Source organism: Rhipicephalus microplus, chromosome X (assembly GCF_043290135.1).
Source record: "Rhipicephalus microplus isolate Deutch F79 chromosome X, USDA_Rmic, whole genome shotgun sequence".
Lineage (NCBI taxonomy): Eukaryota > Metazoa > Arthropoda > Arachnida > Ixodida > Ixodidae > Rhipicephalus > Rhipicephalus microplus.
In genome coordinates, this window is record NC_134710.1 from 274,079,899 (window position 1) to 274,100,844 (window position 20,946).

At 45.8% G+C, this 20,946-nt stretch overlaps 1 protein-coding gene across 1 annotated transcript in view; it reads right to left on the bottom strand.

Moving 5' to 3' along the window:
• Positions 1 to 934: 934 nt before the first annotated feature.
• Positions 935 to 20,946, bottom strand: part of LOC119162208 (nose resistant to fluoxetine protein 6) — a 128,622-nt gene continuing 108,610 nt past the window's right edge. Inside the window, exons 14-15 of the mRNA XM_037414674.2 lie at positions 9,059 to 9,201; positions 935 to 3,233 (exon numbers count right to left, since the gene is read on the bottom strand). Coding sequence (XP_037270571.2) covers positions 2,853 to 3,233; positions 9,059 to 9,201 — 524 coding nt within the window. The 3' untranslated portion in view covers positions 935 to 2,852. The remainder of the gene's footprint in view (positions 3,234 to 9,058; positions 9,202 to 20,946) is intronic.

Here is a 20,946-nt window from a genome sequence, read left to right on the forward strand (position 1 = left end):
GTGTATAAGCGTGTTTCGCATCAGGCACTCTCACATGTTCTCTCCAATCTCGTCGCTTCCCACTGCATGGTCGTTTAACGTCACCACTGTAGGCATTGCTGCACTATGACTCCCAGCCTCCACAACAGAGAGGCACGTTGCGGTAGTCCGCAGTGCACAAAGACCCAGTAGCACCCGCCAACGTTAAAGTGATTTCTAGTGCTATCTGATGCAAGTTTACCACTCGTTTTTCTCTTCACGTCAATTAGGGCGAAAGCCTAAGATCCACCATGAAACGCGAAAATTGACCGGCATTTCGGCGGCGTCCCACGCTGGCGGCGTCAACACGTGTGGTGCAAAGAGATCATCACGCAACACGTCAGGGATCGCCAAAACTTGTTACGTCATAATCACGTAGATATCATCACATGGCATTGTTTGGTTCGAGTTGGGCGAAAACGGAGGCAGTTCCAAGCGAGGTGAGTCGCAGAAAGCTTACAATTGCCTCCTATCCCGGAGGCAATGCAAGGCCACGTTGGTTGCGGAAATCTTTCGGAGAGTTGCGCTGGAGATTCAATGCATCAACTTACAAGAAAAATAATAAGAAGGCTTTCGCCTTCGAGTCAACGGAGACGGACGCATAAGAAACGGTGTGAGCTTTTTTTTTTATGAGCGCTATTTATTTCCACAGATGAGGCAAGCCTGCCATGCATATGAACTCCCGCCTCTCCTATCCACATCATTCTCTTTTTCCTCTCATATTATTGCAATATCTCAGACTTTTAGTTGAGAGAAAGAGAGATATGTGGAGAGGCAGGGAGATCAGCCAGAAAACAAGTATCTTAAGTGCCAATGTTTCATGCCGGCGGCACGAATGGCACTCGCGAAGCAATTTGCTGTCGGCCTTCGACACATGTGTCTCCACTGAGGGCTTCAATAAAGAAAGAGGCGAATCAACAGTACTGAACAAAACATTTATTCACAAAAAGATCGCCAACAGAAAACGAGCATTAATATTTCTACAAGTAAAGAGCAAAAATAAGATAAAAAAGAAATACTGCCGTACCATCTTTCACTAAAGACCTTGAAGCTTGTATCATGCACGGCTAGTATTGTGTAATGAAGGGCTAGAATTGAGTCTTGCATTACGTTTACGCTGTGCAGTATTCAAGATATCGTACCAATGAGAAGAAGGACCATGTTGTGTTTCTCAGAATGAATGAGCGAAAAGTGATTTCATTTTCCTATAGATGATGTGCACTGCTTAGTAAAGCCATTACCGAGAAACGTTAATTTTCTGGCAGCGCTGTCGCAGTAGTCCACACTAAATTAAACATCGCAAATCGTCCACATGCACACTCCACCACTCTTGGAATGCCATCAAATAAACGCACACTGAACTAAATATAAGAGAACGGCGTCAAAAATAAATGATACTAAAAAGGAATGCTTTTAATTCCTCCAACAACGTTACAGACCCTGTGTTGCAATCAGTGCCAAAAACACTATCACGGAGAACCTGCCGCTGCAAAGTTCAGTGACAGATTAAGTCTCCCACGCTTGTTAACAGTACGCACCACTTTCGATTACGCTGTGAGACGAAATCGTACGTGCACAACGGCTGCTCTGAGAAGTAACTACAAAGATTTGACGACACCTATTCGTGCACTGGGGACAACGCTTGTGCAGTCGGCAGCAACTGCATGCAAAATGCATGTAAAAAAGGAGAATGACAGATACCATACAGGTGCACACAAAAGATAAGTAAGGCCGTATGTTTCAACGAAATTGTCCTGTATTCTGAATAAAAGGGCTTTCGATCACTGTAATGGCGAATGAAAAAATAATGATGGAAAGCTTTCCTGTAGTAAAAGATGATCAGTTTTGTAATACACTGCATTAGGTTGAAAAGTTGTTTAAAACTCTCAAGAAAGCAACGAACTTAAGATGAAAATCCGTTTACTTCTCTCGAATGTGCTTTCATGAATGTAAAAAGCTGTAGCTATTACTTAAGCCGCCAGTTGTAGATCATTCATGTGGGAGGGAAAAAGGAAGGAGTACTACATGAATTTCGTAAGCTCTTTGAAATGCGTGGCACCGGGTTCGCAGTACATTTCTTTCATAAAAATGTTGTTTGTCATCGTCGAATGCTAGCCATCACCTTGTTTGTGGTCCCTTTTTTTGGTGAAACCCGCCATGACCGTTAGTAACAAGGCCACGGACAGCTTGTTGAATGTATGGAATTATCATGCCCGTGCAGCTTAAGAGAGAAACCTCCAGATTTGTTTTTCACGAAAACAAGGCCCCGGAGACAAAGATAAACTCCAGCACGCAAACAGAAAAAACAATAAACGAAGGCATAATGCGTGTGTCTAATGTCTGCGCATGTCAAACAAACCTGCGATACATGGCATCTTTGTTAAACAAATGCCCTAGAGTAATATTTCACGATGTATTTCTCCCAAAGTAAGGACCGCTAAGCATTTATTTGCATCTGTAAGCCCCGTAATTATCATAAAGCTGAATTCCCGTCTAATCTGACTTGCATTCAGTTTCACTTCTCTTCTCTGAAGCTAGAAAATGTAAAGCTTATCATTGATTTTATTTCACCCACCAGGAAACAACCAGCCCAATGGTTTAAACAACTTCAAAACTAAGCTCAGCGTGAGGCAAGGCTCTCGAATCAGCTTTGTGGATCATGAAGACAAATCAGTACTCATCTTCCTTAACCGTCCTGGAGCGCTAAATTCTACAGATTCTGTGCTTCTCGTACTCTTCCACAAAGAAAGGCGCGCACAAAGACACCGATGACCCTACGTGACGTCACATAGAGGGCGCATGGGTGCGTTATGCCCCGGTTCACTGCAGCACCATCATAGGTGGCTCGAGTCTCCGGTCTTCCGGAAGCGTCCGTTGGTGGGCCTGCCGCAGTCGGTACTGGCACTCAGCTCGCCGGTTTGCGTGGAACCGCTGCGCCTCGCGGTGCCGTGGGCCCTGGCCTTGATGAAGGCCAACGGCGTCACGCCGCGAGCGATGTCGGCCACGATGGCCGAGGCCGGTCTGGACGGCTTCCGCGCTCCCGCGCCGCTCTCGGTCCCGCCACCGCCAACGGCGCCCGAGCGCCGCGAAGGCTTGCGGAAGAGGCGCGTCCGGAGCAGCATCGCTCCTACCCGCGTGAACGGCATCTCCACGATGACGTAGAAGAACGTTGACAGCACCAGCGTGATGAGGAAGTGGCCGCAGAAAGCGTACACCTGCGCAAAGCGTGCAAGGCCGGAAAAACAGAAAGTGGCCAAGAGACGATCCTACAAGACTCGCGACAAGTACGTGTCTACACACTAAGCCGATACTTTCGCTTGGCTTGATCACGTTTCGCCCTTCATTCCTGTCACCAAGAGAATCGTGCGGAGGAAGAGGGAGCACTTACTCATCCAGTTATTTTCGACGTACCACTCGGCAGCAATACGAGTGCCCACACAGAGTGTGCAATATATAAACAACTGAAAGCTAATGCGTGTCTTTTTCTGCCGGGTAAGGTAACCCCACAATATTCGCAGATGTTAGGCAGTAGACTTAGAGTTGCACGTAAAACTCAGTCCTTTCCAAAATTAAGCATTCTTAGGACGAACCTAGAATCGCCACTCTAACGAGAATATGGGCTGGAAAGAGTCAGTTATGTTCATTTGAAACAAATTGAATTCTGACTGGTGTTGAACGGGCTCTTGATATTGTTGCGGTACTTGGTCAACCTATTTTGAAGGGAAGTTTTGCACGTATTATGAATAAGACTACAATTACCTGAAAGTTATTTATAAGAAAAAAAAACGCTGGACATAGCGAAATCAGCAGCTGGTGGCAAAGACAGTCAGCTGACTGCTTACAATATCTGTTGATATCTGCGATATAACGTATGAATGCTCTCAAATGGCATTCAATTCTTCATGCAGTTTGTAGGCTCTAAACCCAAGCATGACAAATTCAAAATGTTACCATATCCTTCCTTGTTGTACAATATAGAAGGCATATCGAATTTTAATTGCTGTGGGTGCTCGTGCCTGACAATTCCATCCACCTGCTTGCGGCCTAGTGCATCTAGCCCTATAAACACAATCGGTTCGTGACCAAGACGATGAAGCAGATGAAGGAAGAGGAAAAGAAAGATAGCCCATCAGATCTCACGCACAGAACAGCACCGTGGGAATGTGTATCGAACCGCGATACTCCCATACAAATGCATCCAAACGCGAGCACGGCCAGGAACACAAGCGTGATGGCTTCGCTTGCGTATAGCGGTGAGGCGCGGCACTTTAAGCGGCGCGAATTCAGCACCAAATGCGTGGACGCGGTTCGTTGCCGTATTGCATGTGGAGCAGCGAGACGGTTCAGTGCACTAAAAGGTGTAACGTTTTCCTCAAGCTGTGATTCCTGCCGCGCTTTTAGCAACTTGCATCCCTCAATAAAGCGAAGTTGCAACTATACCTCCCACAACTGCTGTGAACATGGCAGCGAACTCATCGTGAAAAGTGTACGTGTCTTACGTTTTGTCGGATCTTCCTCAAAACAGACCAGCCTGTGGTGGAAGCGTTTTTTATTACTGCACTAAAAAGAGGCACAGGAAAGTTGCAAGAGAATAAAAAAAGGGGACACCGATATGGCTAGGTTAACCAGAACAAAGCGTCAAAAAGTAGGTGCGACAGGGAAAGCACAAAAGATGCTTGATTTGCTAAAGCGACAAGCGCATCTTCATTAACGATGTACTACTGATTTCTAGCACAAGGGCAGTGAGTAGTTACTTTGTCAAGTTATACACGACAATACGTATTTCAGTTACAGGCCACAATGACATTGTGCCACTTGTGACATTACTCCTCTGTGTGACTCTTTGGTTCTATGCGACAACAGGCATGTGCATCACTGAACTTTTCATGTTCGTAATTATTACTGCAGCACAACCAGAAGCTAAAACAACGACACAACATTTCATTAGCTACGTATTCATTAGGTTGACAGAAGCAGCAGGCTATTTTGAAGTGTTCCACGTGACCGAAAAAAAGTATTTAAAGCAGGAAAAAAGAGAAACATGAGTCATCTGGTCAGTACGGAAACAAAGGACGCATATTCAAGCCAAAACGGAACGTGGAGGGCCCTTTCTAGCACGTTCACTATAAGTATCTCTCCACAAACTGGCAGCGCTGAATGATGCTCCCACGTTCAAATGCACATATGTACTATATACCTTATAATGTAGATGAGGGGATGACCACCAACTTAGCGCAGTTGTAGAGCATCGGACGCGTTCATCGAAGGTCGTAGGCTCTGTCCGTGCCTGTGGCAAGTTATCCTTTCATCCACTTTTATTTCTTCACATATACTTACAATTACTTCTAATAACATCCCCTACACTTTTCTTGGCGTGATCTTCAGTTAGATCTCAGTAATATTGTGTCAAACAAAGAAAACAAGCCCTTAAATTTACTATTATTTCCCACAAATGGGTGTGGTCACACTTCGACAACCAAAAATACGACGTCTTTTCTTCCACGCAGTCAGTTTATTAATGTGAATGACATGAAGACGACTATATACTTTTTGAGAAACGTCTTATTTTTTCAGTAAATGTTAAAACGTACTTGTACGTGTCAATAAAAATGATTAAAAATCACACGTTCGACGTATGGCAGGCGCACTCATGAGCAAAAGTATGCGTACCGTGGGAGCATGTGCTGAAATCCCTGTGCACGCTGTAGAGGCGCAAACTATATCCCATCAAGAGCACTAATATGGCGGAATTGCTGTTGAAAGCATAACTCTGACAGGATTCGTCAGAGAAAGGCTCTTGACATCAAACGGCTCGCCACCTGACGGCGCAGGCCGAAAAAGTGTAGGCACGGCAATGGACTCTATGCTTTTGCTCATGTGTGTACAGTGTCAATTTTTATGAAAGGGAACACGGGAACGCGTGGCCTGCACACTGCGACAGCTGCTGGCAGCGCGTTCAAGCGGGAGCGATAGCAACGACAGTCTCTTTTCGCGTTATCTGGTGGCGAGCGAAACAACATTTCCTTGCTGATATGAAACCAGCGGTAAGATTGCAACCCCATTCCCTTTCAAGACGATTACGTGAGAGCCGGTAATCGCCTTGAAGGGGGAGGGGTCGCAATCTTGCCGTTCTATATCAGCAAGGAATGGTTGTTTCGCTCGCCACCAGATAACGCGAAAAGAGACTGTCGTTGCTATCGCTCCCGCTTGAACACGCTGCCAGCAGCTGTCGCAGTGTGCAGGCCACGCGTTCCTGTGTTCCCTTTCATAAAAACTGACACTGTACATATGGCAGCACATATGCCAGCATATAACAGTACATATGACAGGTAGCTAAACTGCAGTCATTTAGAGTATCCTCGATGATCACTGCCTCGAAGTTAGCAGAAAATGTGAGATCAGCCCACAGACACTAGACGATGGATTGTCTTTCGAATCACGCGTCATAGAAGTCTTCCCACATTCACACTTTCTCTACATCCACATCATTCTATAAGCAGAAAGAAAACACTCGTGCATACAAGGACTCCGGCAATTACTTCACATCAGGTGATCATGTGACGCCTACATTTGAAACTACACGTCAGCTTACTGATGCCAAAGAATCATACATCAATTGAAGCGTAACATATTGCATGCTTCCTTACTTTTTTTAATAGCGTTAGCACATAGCGACTATATGTTTCTCAACAAACACACCGGAAATCGCCACCAGTTAAGTGGAGGGTCAGAGTTGGTTTGAAAGTTATGAAAAACCCAATAAAAAGGAGGTAGTTGTTCAAGTGAAGAGTTGCATAGAATATACAGGGGATTTCAAGAAATATGTCCAATAATATTGAATATTTACAGAAACGAGGTTTACGGCGACAGAGGGAATCTTAAAATGCGTACAGACATTATTTAAAGAAATAATTATAGAAAACAAAAGAAATAAATTTTACCATTGGAATTCAGCGTTAACTCAAATGGGCGAATAAAAGTTTTTCCTGTGAATAGTTCAATGCCTCCTTGAAATTTCTGACAGGCGGCCACTGCAATCATCACAGAGAGATGAAATCTGGTTAATTTATCTGGTGAAACCAAAACTGACGCTCCAAACAATGCGTATACTATTCACTTAGAAAACACCCTCAATGACGTCACTGCCTCCCTCACATTAGAGGAGGAGGAGGATAAGCGAGCGTCGGTAACACGGTAGTCGATAAGCGGCCATATGGCAGGAAAGTGCTGCCATGAAAGTGATAAAACGAAATATCTAGATTGGCGGTTGAGAACGGCGAGAAAAACAATGTCTTCATTGAAGCTGTTCTCCACGTGAGTGATGGATGTGCTGTTCGGTGCGTCGGTTTCAGTTTCGTCCGATAGATTAGCGTGATTTACATCGCTCCGCGGTTATTACCAGAGGCCGCTTTTCAAAAATTTCAAAGTGGGTAAGGATTCGTCGCAGGAAGGTCTTAAGCTTGCCAATTGTCTCGACCACTTACTTCCACTGCTGAAAAAGTTATTTGTTTTATTTTCCATTATTATTGCCCTGATTGATTTCTATACGCATGTTAAGATGCCTTCTGCCACATCATACAGGTAATGTCGCACGTAATACGCACGTATCTCCATTTGTTTCTTTTTTCAATAATATAGGACACATTTCTTGAAGTACCTTAAATATTATAATTATATTGAAGCATAAACTTAGCAAACAAAAAAATATAGTAATCATCAGGAAACATAATGAAAATTGTTTTTTAATGCGTTCAGTGAGAAAAAAGATGGCATTGTTGCGGGTGAGTGCCAACAGTATGGCACATAACTACAGAACAGTCTCACCTTATTCATCTGTTCAATCACTGATGAAAGACGATGAACGAGCCAGTCTCAGTGGACTGTCTGCTAGGGGCTAGAACCATTGAATACACTTAAATATAACGTTAGAATTGGCCATGGTTTCTAATATTATTATTATTATTATTATTATTATTATTATTATTATTATTATTATTCTGAATGGCACACAAAACAAATATATCTATCCGGATATTATTTAGAAGCGAACGCACAGATTCAGGCCACCTCGTGACAGTGGCTGTATTTCTGCTATTGCGAAAAGTAATTGATCAATGATGCAGTTCAACATATTTTTCTCGTGCTCTAAAGCACTCGGATGTAAGATTGGCGCTAAGCTGCCGATTTGGCTATTTACGGTGTGTATTGAAATACAGCATCACTCTACATGTGAGAGATCACCATTAGATTGTATATATATATATATATATATATATATATATATATATATATATATATATATATATATATATATATATATATATATATATATATATATATATATATATATATATATATATATATATATTGCGATAAAGTGACGTAGAATTGAAATGCCGTTCAGAAAATCTAGAAAACTTCCTCCTGTGGCCACCATTACTCGAAGCGTATTGCAATAAATAGACAGATAAAATAGGAAAACATATGTCGTTAGGCCGATTGAGCTCATCCTAAGTGTTTCCATGCAGCACGTTGTTATCAAAGTGAATGACACTGAATTTCACGCTTTAGCTATGATTGTCGTTAAAAGTACAGTAGATCATTCGTTCCGCTAGCTTCATAAACCACACACTCTGCGGAATGAATGATCAAGAACACTGTTTCCAGAGCTCAGAGACGTAGACAGGATTTCACTTCGGAGTAGCGAGAAAAGGGGTTTGTTTCTTTGATATGAATATGCGAGTGTATTTTTGTAGGTATCTGTATGTGTTTGTATGCATACACCAGTTGAAAAATCTCAGAGAGAGTAGTACCACCTCCGCTGGTTTAGCTTATGTCAAATCGATAAGCAAGAACAGCAGGTAACCAACGTGTCTTTTATGCAAAGTCACCACCGCTGACCACCCCAGTACTAGGAAAAATATACTCAAGGTACCCTATTGTGATGTACGTACACGTTGTGTCTGTTAAAGTGATTGTTAGGAGCGAAAACGTAGCCTAACTTAACAAATTTTGTTTGCGCAAACGGAAGAGTGCATACCTTCTCGTACTGACTGTAATAGATGAGGTCTCTGGTCCTGCTGGAGTGGTAGAGAATGACCAGCGGATGCATAAGGTACGCCATGAAGGCCAGGTTCCCCAGTGCGTTGAACGGCTTCCACGACAGCAGGGATTCCAGGAAACCTATGCAGGACGCCATGCACCACTCAACAGAGATATATTGAATCACTGGCATTCAGATGAAATTAGAATAAAAATATCTAAACCCCACCGGGATTACTAGACAAGCTCTGACCTGTCTAGTCGTTACGGGGCTCAAGGAAAAAGTAATCGAACCACACATGATCATCTGGTTTTCTACTCACAAGGGAGAAATCAACAGTGCTCCCGCGAACCTCAACGAATCTGCCCACAATGACTTACGAAGAGTTGCGAACCGTGCAGCCACGCGGCAAGAACATGCAAAGTTCTCATACTGCGGAGATCACCTCCTCTCTTACAAAGAGCTAACTAAGCACTTCTACCTACCTAGGACGTAGGGTTTATCCCCCTCCTCGTGACCTACGGGTCTGCAGAAGAGCAACATAGCCGCTGGTCCACCGTGGCTGACCACCACCTCTCCGCACCGTAAACTAGAGCTCAGGTCATTACACTTATGCGCTTACATACATGAACATACCCGAACTCACTGCTAATTAACAAGATTTATGCGGACACCATGCTATAAATGTCACGACCACAGATCTCATTCATATGTCATAGCGTTGCTGCGCGTTACGCAGAGACAAGGAAAACATTGAAGAGCGGCGGGACACAGTTCTACGCAGTGAGTTTATGGGCAGTCCAACGACCTGCGAAGTGGTCTCAACGGGCGAGTTACCCGCTTCGTAATAGGACAATAGAGGGACCTATTAAACCTCAATGTATTTATTTCACCTATCCATCTACTACCATATAATGATGATTGATCTTTATCACCCTACTACCATATAATGATGATTGATCTTTATCACCCAAAAAGTAAAAATAACGATATGCTATCAAAAAAAATCCCATGTTTGAAATAAATATACATATATCTGAGAAACGCAAATTAAGTTCGCATACAGACCATCATGAAAGAAAATGAGGATGACATCCTTTTACAGAAGAACCAGAAGAACCTTTTACAGGAAAACCATGTTTATAGATTTGTATTGTTCTTGGCTTAATTTAGTAACAAGATTACGACAGTGCACAAATATCTACATTCTTAAGTTAAAGTGTGTTCTACGCATAAGGATAGTAAAATAAAGACCTTCGAAACAGTCTTGAGACTGAAACAGATATAATGGTGTCGTTGACACAATGGAATACTACCAAAGTGATGTGCGGAACGAAACAAATAAACAAACAAACAATCAAGTAAGCACGCAAGAAAGCAAACAAACAAACAAAACAACTAGATGCTGTCAACAGTAGACTATTGGGTGAGTTGGCAGTACTTAAAAAACATACAATACAGAGAAAAACAAATCAATCTCACAACATAAAAGCAATGCACCATAAAAGGCTATCTATCTATCTATCTATCTATCTATCTATCTATCTATCTATCTATCTATCTATCTATCTATCTATCTATCTATCCATCTATCCATCTATCCATCTATCCATCTATCCATCTATCTATCTATCTATCTATCTATCTATCTATCTATCTATCTATCTATCTATCTATCTATCTATCTATCTATCTAGCTATCTATCTATCTATCCATCTATCCATCTATCTATCTATCTATCTATCTATCTATCTATCTATCTATCTATCTATCTATCTATCTATCTATCTATCTGTCTGTCTGTCTGTCTGTCTGTCTGTCTGTCTGTCTGTCTGTCTGTCTGTCTGTCTGTCTGTCTGTCTATCTATCTATCTATCTATCTATCTATCTATCTATCTATCTATCTATCTATCTATCTATCTATCTATCTATCTATCTATCCAAAAGTAGTATACGGAGAGTCTGAATGAAACTGTGCCCGGCCACGGTGGTCTAGTGGCTAAGGTACTCGGCTGCTGACCCGCAGGTCGCGGGATCAAATCCCGGCTGTGGCGGCTGCATTTCGGATGGAGGCGGAAATGTTGTAGGCCCGTGTACTCAGATTTGGGTGCACGTTAAAGAACCCCAGGTGGTCAAAATTTCCGGAGCCCTCCACTACGGCGTCTCTCATAATCATATGGTGATTTTGGGACGTTAAACCCCACAAATCAATCAAACCAATGGCGTATAGTTTGACGTCCTGTAAAGGTAACTTTACACTGCACTTAATCAAATAACTAAGATCAATTATGCAAATATATTATTATTCCCTTTACGGCCAAGTATGTTTCGGTGCGTTGTAGAAAGTATTGCAAAACCATTGAGCCAATTGCTTTGTGGCTGCGTACATGTAGAGTGTTTCTATCTGACGAATTAAGAAATCCTGCCAATCATGAAATATAAGAACACTGAGACTGCACTCGTGCGCTGCGCATGCAGCGCTATTACTATGCTTCAAACGAAAGAATCGTGTGTGTCATAGAGAATAGATAACCATAGTTATCGTCAATTACGTGTGACACCTTCATAGTGATGCACATTCTTTCGATATTTATACACTGTGAGTTTGCCTCAGTGGTCCAGGTGACAATTATTGGTCGTAGAGCAGCCAGGCTCTTAGCAAAACGCGTCGGTTAAGCTCACTCTCAAAAACGACAGCGCGTTAGGTTCTTTCTTTCGTGACATGCGCCACTGGGCATCATCTCGATGCTCAAGGGAAGGTGTAAGGAAAAAAAACCCCAAAAACAATATAGCAACCACACAGCTTATACAACGCAGAAGTACAAGAATGGTAGTGTCCAACACGCTCAGTCAATGAACGATGAGGCGACGTCATTAACACAAATGAAAACAAAAAACAAATAAACAATAGGGGAAATTATAGATGTGAAAAATTACGCTTTATGCGCATGACATGAACTATGTCTGAGTTCAGTTGTTCTCTTTGTGTTCGCGTTGGCGATGCAGTGTCAGGAACCACTTCGTAGCTTATGTCATTCACGTGGCGTAGCGCTTTGTAGGGACTGAAGTATCGTCTAAGGAATTTGTCTGAGAGGCCGCGGTGACGAACAGGTGTACAGAGCCAAACTTTCTCTCCTCTACTATAGGACACGTCTTTGTGGTGGGTGTTGTAGCTCCGTGTATCTGCCTGCTGTTGCAGACCGATGTGCAGCCGCGTGAGCTGCTGAGCTTCTTCGGCACGCACTGCGAATTCTTCAGCGTCAGTTGTTAGCTGATCAGCATCTTCACAGGGAAGCACAGCGTCTGACATCGTCTAAACTTCGCCGCCGTAGAGTAGGCGAAACGGCGTGAATCGCGTTGTCTATTGAACGGCGGTGTTATACACGAACGTGACGTAAGGCAGGATTCAATCCCATGTTTTATATTGACGTCGATGTACATGGAAATCATGTATGCGACTGTCTTGTTTAGATTCTCGGTAAGTCCGTTGATCTGCAGATGATAAGCGGTTGTCTTTGATTGATTGATTGATTTGTGGAGTTTAACGTCCCAAAACCACCATATGATTATGAGAGACGCCGTAGTGGAGGGCTCCGGAAATTTTGACCACCTGGGGTTCTTTAACGTGCACCCAAATCTGAGTACACGGGCCTACAACATTTCCGCCTCCATCGGAAATGCAGCCGGCACAGCCGGGATTTGATCCCGCGACCTACGGGTCAGCAGCCGAGTACCTTAGCCACTAGACCACCGTGGCGGGGCATGTCTTTCGATGCCGGGTGTTGCTCAGACAGAAAACTTGATTCATAGCTGCACAACGAACGCTGTACCTGTGTCTTATTACTACCGAGGGAGCACCATGACGCAGTACGATGTAAATTCATGAAGAACTGTGCTACCTAAGAAGCTGCGGCTCGTGGCGTCGCTTACGTCTCGGCGTAGCATGTCAAATAGTTTGTTGCCACAATTACCCATTTGTTGACGTGAGTTTAGAGAGAAAAAAGGCCTATAATATTCATGCCGACTTGGTCAAATGGTTTGCGAGGTGGTTCAGTTGGTTGGAGAAGCCCTGCTGGCTTATTGGAGGGTGTCTGACGGCACTGGCATTACCGACAGCCTTTGACGTATCGCTTGACGCTTGTCGAAAGCCCGGGCCAATAGTATGCCGCACCTACTTTGGGAGTGTTCGTGAGTAGCAGCCTAGGTGGCCAGAGTAATGTGGTAGATTAATTCACCTCGGCACGGGACAGTGAGCGGCTAGCATAGGCTACTGCTTTTTTCTCTCCGTGTTGATGCTGGCTGAGCACTGCGCCGCGGCCGATGTTGCTGGCGTCAGTATGTAGCCTCATCATCAGCAAAATGGGCAAGAACGGGGGCTGACTGCATAAACTGTCGAAGTTCGGCAAGAGCAGCCTGCTGCTCACTAGTTCAGAAAAATTGTCGTTTCTTGCAAGCTGAGTCAGGAGTACCGCGATATTCGAAAAGTCTTGAAGAAATTGTTCACAATAAGCTCACAAGCCCAGGAAGCGCCGGACAGCCTTCTTATAGTAAGTAACTGGAAATGCAGCTTCAGCGGTATAGCTTGTCAGGATACGAACGGAATCCTCTGGGGCTCACATAATGGCCGAGGAACTTCAACTCTTCGTAACCGAAGTGACACTTTTCTTGTTTTAGTGTTAGATCCATAGATCAAATAGCTTCAAGCACACTACGCTGGTGGTGCAGATGTTTCTCGCAAGTGTGAGAAAAGACTACATCGTCCATGTAAACAGACAAGTCTGCACTTCAACCCAGTGAGTAAAGTGCCCATCATTCTCTGAGATGTTGCCAGGACTGAACACAAACAAAAAAAAAACTCTAAATTCGTAAAAGAAGTCAGGAGTCACAAAATTATTTTCTCGCGGCCTCGCTCGTCTACCTGAACCTGCCAGTATCCGCTTCTTAAATCTGGGGATAAAAATACTAGGCGCAGCGTAGTCCATCTAATAAGTCATCATGTGTGACTAGACGCCTTTTTTAGTGACGTTGTTCAGTTTCCGGTACAATTCAAAAGCGTAGCATTCCATATTTCTTTTTCAGCAGAACGACAGGAGACGGCCACGCGTTGTTGGAAGGTTGCATAATGCCGTCGTCGAACATCTCTCGAACTTGAGTACGAATCGCTTCGCGTTCTTTTGTTGACATGTGGTAAGGGTGCTGGTGTATCGGGTGTGCGTCGTCATGAGTGATGATCCTGTGCCTCATGACGGAAGTTTGACGTATTCACGAAGAACTGGTGGAGCATGAGTTGAGTTTAATCAAGAGCTTCCGCAGTACTCTCTGGTTATCAGGATACAGTTCTGGATTCATATCGACAATGCCCAGCGGCGCATCTGCCGTCTCCACTACTTCAAATGGGAACAGTTCCGAACATTTGTTATTTTGTCTGCAAACTCTAATGAAATCCCAAGGAATAGATGTCGATGTTCGTTGCTGAAATTCATCACCAGCAATTGAGATCGGCCTTCACAAACCTGTATTACACTTCTGGCCACACAAACATTTTGGGTCAAGAAGTGTTCCAAGTTGCTCTTTGCGATGACTTCACCATTACGGAATGCGCAGCACCCAACTTCCACGATAACATTGGTTCTTGTTGGAAGTCTTACACTCTCAGCAGAAACACGAAAAACGTCGGCACGCTGTTGATTGTCTTGCCCGTTCATTGCTCGGTCAATTGAGAAGGTGACTCGACGCTGTTGGAGATCAATCACCGTACTCCTGCAGGAAGTCGACACTAACAATAAGGTCGCGGGGGCATTTACGTAGGACAAGGCAGCTGACTACGAACGTAGATCTTCAAATCAAAACCCCACTCGTGCAGGAGCCAAGTGGAGTGACAACGTGCCCACCAGTCATTCGAATCTGTGAGCCGTACCAGCGTGTACCCACCTTCTTCAGAAGTGTGGTCCTTTTCCCGCTTAAAGTAAATAGTCATCCCCTGTGTCCTGTAAAGCGCCAGCCGCATAACCATCGATCAGCACAGGTATATCTAACGAAAGCCGATTATCCCGTTCAGTCAAATTTGCAGTCTTAGTTTGCGTCGATAAGAGGTATTCAGCACGTCGATTCTCAGCAACCTCGCTTCCAAAGGTCACGTGAATTAGTTTTCTCGGCGGGAACTGGGTGACCACGCACCAGAATCTTGCTGGGGTGGAGGTGAAAATCTCCTTGTCGATGGCGAGTGCGACTGTCATCCATCAGACGGTGGCATGCGCTGTTCAGCCAGGTAGTCCTCAATGTCCAGGAGTCCCTGATCATATAGGGGTGGCGCAAAGTACAAAAAAGCCCCGCCGCCCAAGGTGCCAGTATGGGCACTGTCGGGACAAGTGATCTGCTGTTTCTCCACAGTGGAAGCTCAGAGGGCCGCGGTCTGGAGTGCGCCAAACATCGGACTTCCGAGGGTGTGTGCGCCCACGGTTGAAGAAATGTGCTGGATGCTCGAATGACCTATAACCAGAATCTCTATTTCCTCTACCGTATTGCCAGTATAGGCGATAAGGGGGACAGGCGTGGATCTTCGAAGCACTGGAGCGGCTGCACTGACTGAATGGAAGGCGTAGGTGGCAAATGTACGAACAGCGGAGGAGAAGAAGAAGGGCGCTTCAAAGCTTGCACGTAGGTTGCATGGTGGTATTCAGTCGGCAACACCGTAGTGTTGTCACGACTTATAGGGTCAAGGAGCGCCTGGTGCAGCTCGTCTTTTATGATGCTTGCTATGTAGCTTACCATAAGAAGTGACGAGGTGGCAGCCTTGTGCAATCCTTCGCGTATTATAAAGTGAATGAGTTCTTGCATACGCTCGGTGTTCTCACATAGCCGAGGAAATGTCAGGAGCGTGGGTGTTGTTGATTTGCCGCTCATATAGGGTGGATCGATGCTGAAGCATCTTTTCTGTTGTGACAACTTCGGATAAGAACTCGGCGACAGTCCACGGAGGGCTCTGAACAAGACCAGCAAAGAGCTGCTCCTTGACTCCTCGTGTAAAATGACGCAACTTCTTTTCCTCCGTCATTCTTGGATAACCTCGTCTGAACAGGCGTGTGATATCTTCAACATAGGTCAGCACAGTTTCGTTGGTCATCTGGATGCGGGTATGGATCGCTATTTCCGCTTGTTCGTGGCGATCAGTGCTGCTGTACATATCCAGTGGCCGATGGCAAACTCCACGCACTGAAGTCAGTTGTTCCTCACGGTTTGGTACCATGTTCGCGTTTCGTCCTCCAAGTACACTCTTTGGCAAAATTACCCAAAAAAGGAGTAACGGAGCCCAATAGGCGCGCGCGATGAACGGATAGACCATTGAGGAGCAACCACTAAAGAAGCGTGCCGCGCGAAACCACTTGTTCTCCAAACACGCTTCAAAGGGATGAAGCGCCCGGGGATTGCAGGCAGCGCGAAAAGCGTTGCCAAGGTGACCAGCCCTCCTTCTCCTCCTCTGCTGGCTCAGTCTTTCCCCGTATTTTGCTGGCGACGGTTCGCGTTGCATTGCGCTCGGAGTGCTCGACCACGGCCGCCTAGATTCGACGATCTAAGAATTACTACGTGGTGCTTGTGTGTACGCTCGGATAAGCGTGGGCTGTTGCTTTTGCGTTTCGCTGCACCCATGAAGTCTGGAGCAAGTCTCGACACATCACCACGCCGCGCTGTATATCTCTGGCTTCAAGATAGTCACGACCAACACACGACAGAAATGGGAAGGCCAATATGGCGGCCGAGAAGACAACAGGCCTATCGGATATATACTTCAATCCGACTCAGGCCAGAAAACAGCGCTGGATTCTAAGACAAGTAGGTTATGATTTATTCTACTTTACTTGTCGCGTGTGCGATACGGATCGCGCTTGCCGGCGACGGGCTCGGTCGTGTTGTATATCGCACGCACGAAAAGCATCGCGAAGGTCAGCTTCGGCGTCTGCAGTTCGCCTGTGCTTTGCGACCGCCTGGAAATCGGCCGCCATTGCCATCGGCCTCCCGTACGTTCGCTCATCAAGTGCTCGCCTGTCTTCGCCGCCGCGATGAGCTACGGGCTGACGATATTGGGCTGAGGCCTCGTCGCTGTGTTGAGAGTCGTCAAAAACACGTTACGGGTTCTCGTAAAGAGCTTGGTTGTAGTATATTGCGCGCTGTAAGTGCACCATCACAGGCTGGCGGGGCTTTCGCTAGCGCCGGAACTCACTGAAGATTGGTCACCATTACAATTGGCTTTCCCGTCATTCGGTCACAAGCAGCTCGGCGCCGTCCGTTGGCCGCGGCGGCGGACTCGCGTTTGCACGTTGCACTCGCTCAAGTGTGTGGAAAACGGCCGCATTACCGTCGATTTCATTGTCGCTAGCTCCAAATCAGCTCGGCGTTGTACGTGGCGGCGGCCAAGCGTACGCTCGCTCTTCTGTTCGAAGTTCGCTGGCGGCAGACACTCCGCGTGCAACGCCGTGTTTGGTCTCGCGTTCGCTAGCTCGAGCTGAACGACGTCGCTCGCTGAGGACTCGCCAACTTGTTAGCGGCACGATGGTTCGCGGAGTTGTGGCTGCGGCCACCGCTCCTAAGCTGTTGCGCTACGGGGATCTAAATGAGTCTTTGACGATGTGTGACATCATAGTGAAATTATTAGCATGTCATATCTCACGTATGTTTTCATTTCACCTTGCACGTATTTCTCATATGCATTTGTATTCACCCTCTGTCACGTGTGACTCACTATTTTACATACTTATTGTGCAGCCGTGGGCACACCATGCTGAAGACTGCGTGCGCTGGCGTCTGCGATGCCTGTCGCCCATTTCTTTCGTAAGAGCAGCTTCAGAAGGACTGTTAAAGATGTGAAGGTAAAGTTATTTTTGTGTCATATTTTAACGCTTGTTTTTATATTAACGTGTACTTGTCATATGCGTGCAGCGTCATCTTCTGTCACATGTGTCTAACTATTTTTACTATATTATTGTAAGTACAATCCAGAGAACACAACAGACAGAAGGCTGCGCATGCTGGCGTCTGCAATGCCTGTCATCTATCGCTTCCGTCGGAGAAGCTCCCGAAGGAGTGAACAAGATTTGACAACGAGACTGGACTTGTACACTTCACCGTGAATTCACTTAAAAGAAGGGAGAAACTTCGTGTGTACGTAAAAAATGAAAGATTTTGATGTCTCACTTTTGTCTTTCGTTGTTGCCGTGACTGCGAAAGCAGTTACACATAGGTGGCTAACTACTTTTTCGCGTGTGCTTTTCTGCGCGATTTGTTGCTCACTGCGCAGAAAAACATGTGAATGAAGTATTAGGCCTAACAAAAAACGATGTTTTAACTGGGGACAAAAAGCTCATACGATTGGAGTATTTGAGTGAATCAACCATTCGTCCGGCAAGCTGCAACTGTGAGGACTAACGGTTGCCCGGTAAGGTGTAAATGTGGGGCTTAACAGTTGCTCTATCAAGGTGAAAATGTGAGGACTATATGTTAGTCTCTTGAGCTCGTCTGTGGGGAATAACTGTTAGACCCGGTGCCGTTAGTCCTTAAAGGGATTAATGGTTGTGGCAGCCCCATTAGTACCCAAAAGGACAAACCACACACCCTTTTAACACCCTTTTGCCTTAGATTGTAGAAATACACTCGCCGCAATTTGGCTGTGTCATCCTATGCATTCAAGGCAGCCACACGCTCGAAGTCAACCAAGCACAGTTTGGTATCTTCGAGCTTGGTGCCATGGAATGGCGTCAAAACCTGTGGGCTCTGTATGTGTAGCGGTTCACCACAGCGTTTTTCATACCACTTGGGTTGGTTTACAGAGAACAGCTGGTCATGCTGGTTGATGACCTGTGAACGGTAATGTCGACGTGCGAAGGAAGACCCCTGATCCTGCGTCTGGCCCAATGCAGGGGGGGGTGTTAGGTGCCACTAGGCTCTTGGCACGGCTTACAGGAGGGGTCTGTAACATCCGTGAGAGCTACCCAGCACTTCCACCAATTAACACGTGGCCTCGGAAGTCCAGGTGATGTTTATTGCTCATAGAGCAGCGGGGCTATTGGCAAAACGAGCCGGTTAAGAAGAAGAAGAGCTCTAAATCCGTAGCCCCTACCCACGCTTTGGGATTGGCCAAGAACCAGGTAGGGTGCCTCAAAAGTCGTGCCCAAGAGCTAGCATCGAGGCACTATAGAACCAGGTAGTTATAACGAAATACCTTTATTTTGTTAGCTTACGTCGTTTATAGTGATGAGAGGGATCAAGGGAAAAATTATGCTGGTTGTCAACTTAGAGAATTGGTCTGGACGTCTCGGTCACTGATTACTTCGTCTTCGAGAATACGACTTCCACGTTACCTACAGATCCGACAAGAAAGACAACAAAGCAGATGCCCTTAGCCCATGTCCTTTAGCATCTCCCTCATACACACCTGGCCTGTCCACATCTGTGAGCGACCCAGTCCACAAGTCTTCATCTGTTAATTCACTCGTCGTTGTCGATTTTATTCTTGCCTTCCGCAACAAGACGTTTGCGTTCCGTCAACGCAGCAACTGTCTTACAGAATGGTGGAGGCTGCTTTCGATCCCTATGTCCTCTCTGATGTCACGTTCCCCTGAAACTTCGTTCGGGTCACCCCTTGCTTTACCCGTCCGCTGTTATGGCCCAAGAAACACTGACCAGACCATCCAGCATCCCTGCTCAAAAATCTATTCCTGCCTGGATCGTCAACGCCCGACAGCGCAACCCACTTATCTTCTCCGGTCTTCCACGCGACAACGTCGAGGTATGGCTGAAAAAATACAACATGATCAGCGTTTAAGACCAATGGAATGAGTCTCAAATACTTCATTATGTCGCGTTCTATCTGTACGATGTCACGAAAATGTGCTTTTTAAACCAGGAGAGCAGTTTCTCTGATTGGCCCATTTTCGCTCCACAAATTCGGAGGATTTTCGGTAAACCGAACATTCATTCCGAAGTGTCGAAACGAAAGCTAGATGGGCGTGCCCAACATCCCGGGTAGACGTACACTTCGTACATTGAAACCTCCTTGCCCTTTGCCACCGCATGAACTCGGCAATGACAGAAGCTGATCTTGTTCGCCATATCCTAAAAGGGATAGGCCCTGTCGCGTTCAACGCTCTGGTGTTAAAAAACCCACCACCGTTGAGGATGTCATAACGACATGTAAAAATCTTGATGAACTCCAAGCCAATTGATCGCAGTCCGACTACCCAGACACCAGTCACAGGCGGCCTTCATCGGACGTGGATTTTCGCACGCTGATTCGCACTTTGATTCGTGAGGAGCTCCAAGCGCAAGGGTTGTCTGTGCACCCGCTCCTCGGCCTCACTCTCCGTTTGCTGGTCTGCGCGACATGATCAAGAGGAGCTCTCATCTATGACTTGCGCTCTCCCATCCAACCCTCCGATGCCACCAACGCCAGCCATGACGTATGCGCATGTCGCTGCCATGCCACCTGCCTTGGTTCATCACGCGCATCCTGTTTCTGCACAGTTCAACGTAGCAGCATTTGAACCACATTCGCCTTTCCCAGAGCCTGTCCCCGCTCAAGCATTCTACGCTTCTTGGCGCTCGCCTCGCCCAATATGTTATTATTTGTGGCGTTCGGGGCCATATTTTACGATTTTGCCGCAAACGCCAGCCGGAAGAACGCCGCAGCTAGGCCTTTTACGACCGGGTTTCGGTGCCCTCTCCAAACCAGTACCAGCGCCGCCCTACGACACGTTCCTTCTTCCGTCTTCAGGCACTGCGCCATGTCGCCCGTGAGGTAGACAGAAATTAGGCGCCTTTTTCCATTCCACCAGAATCACTCAACAACACCTGACGCACCTCGCTCCTACCATCCGGGACGCCACCACTCTTC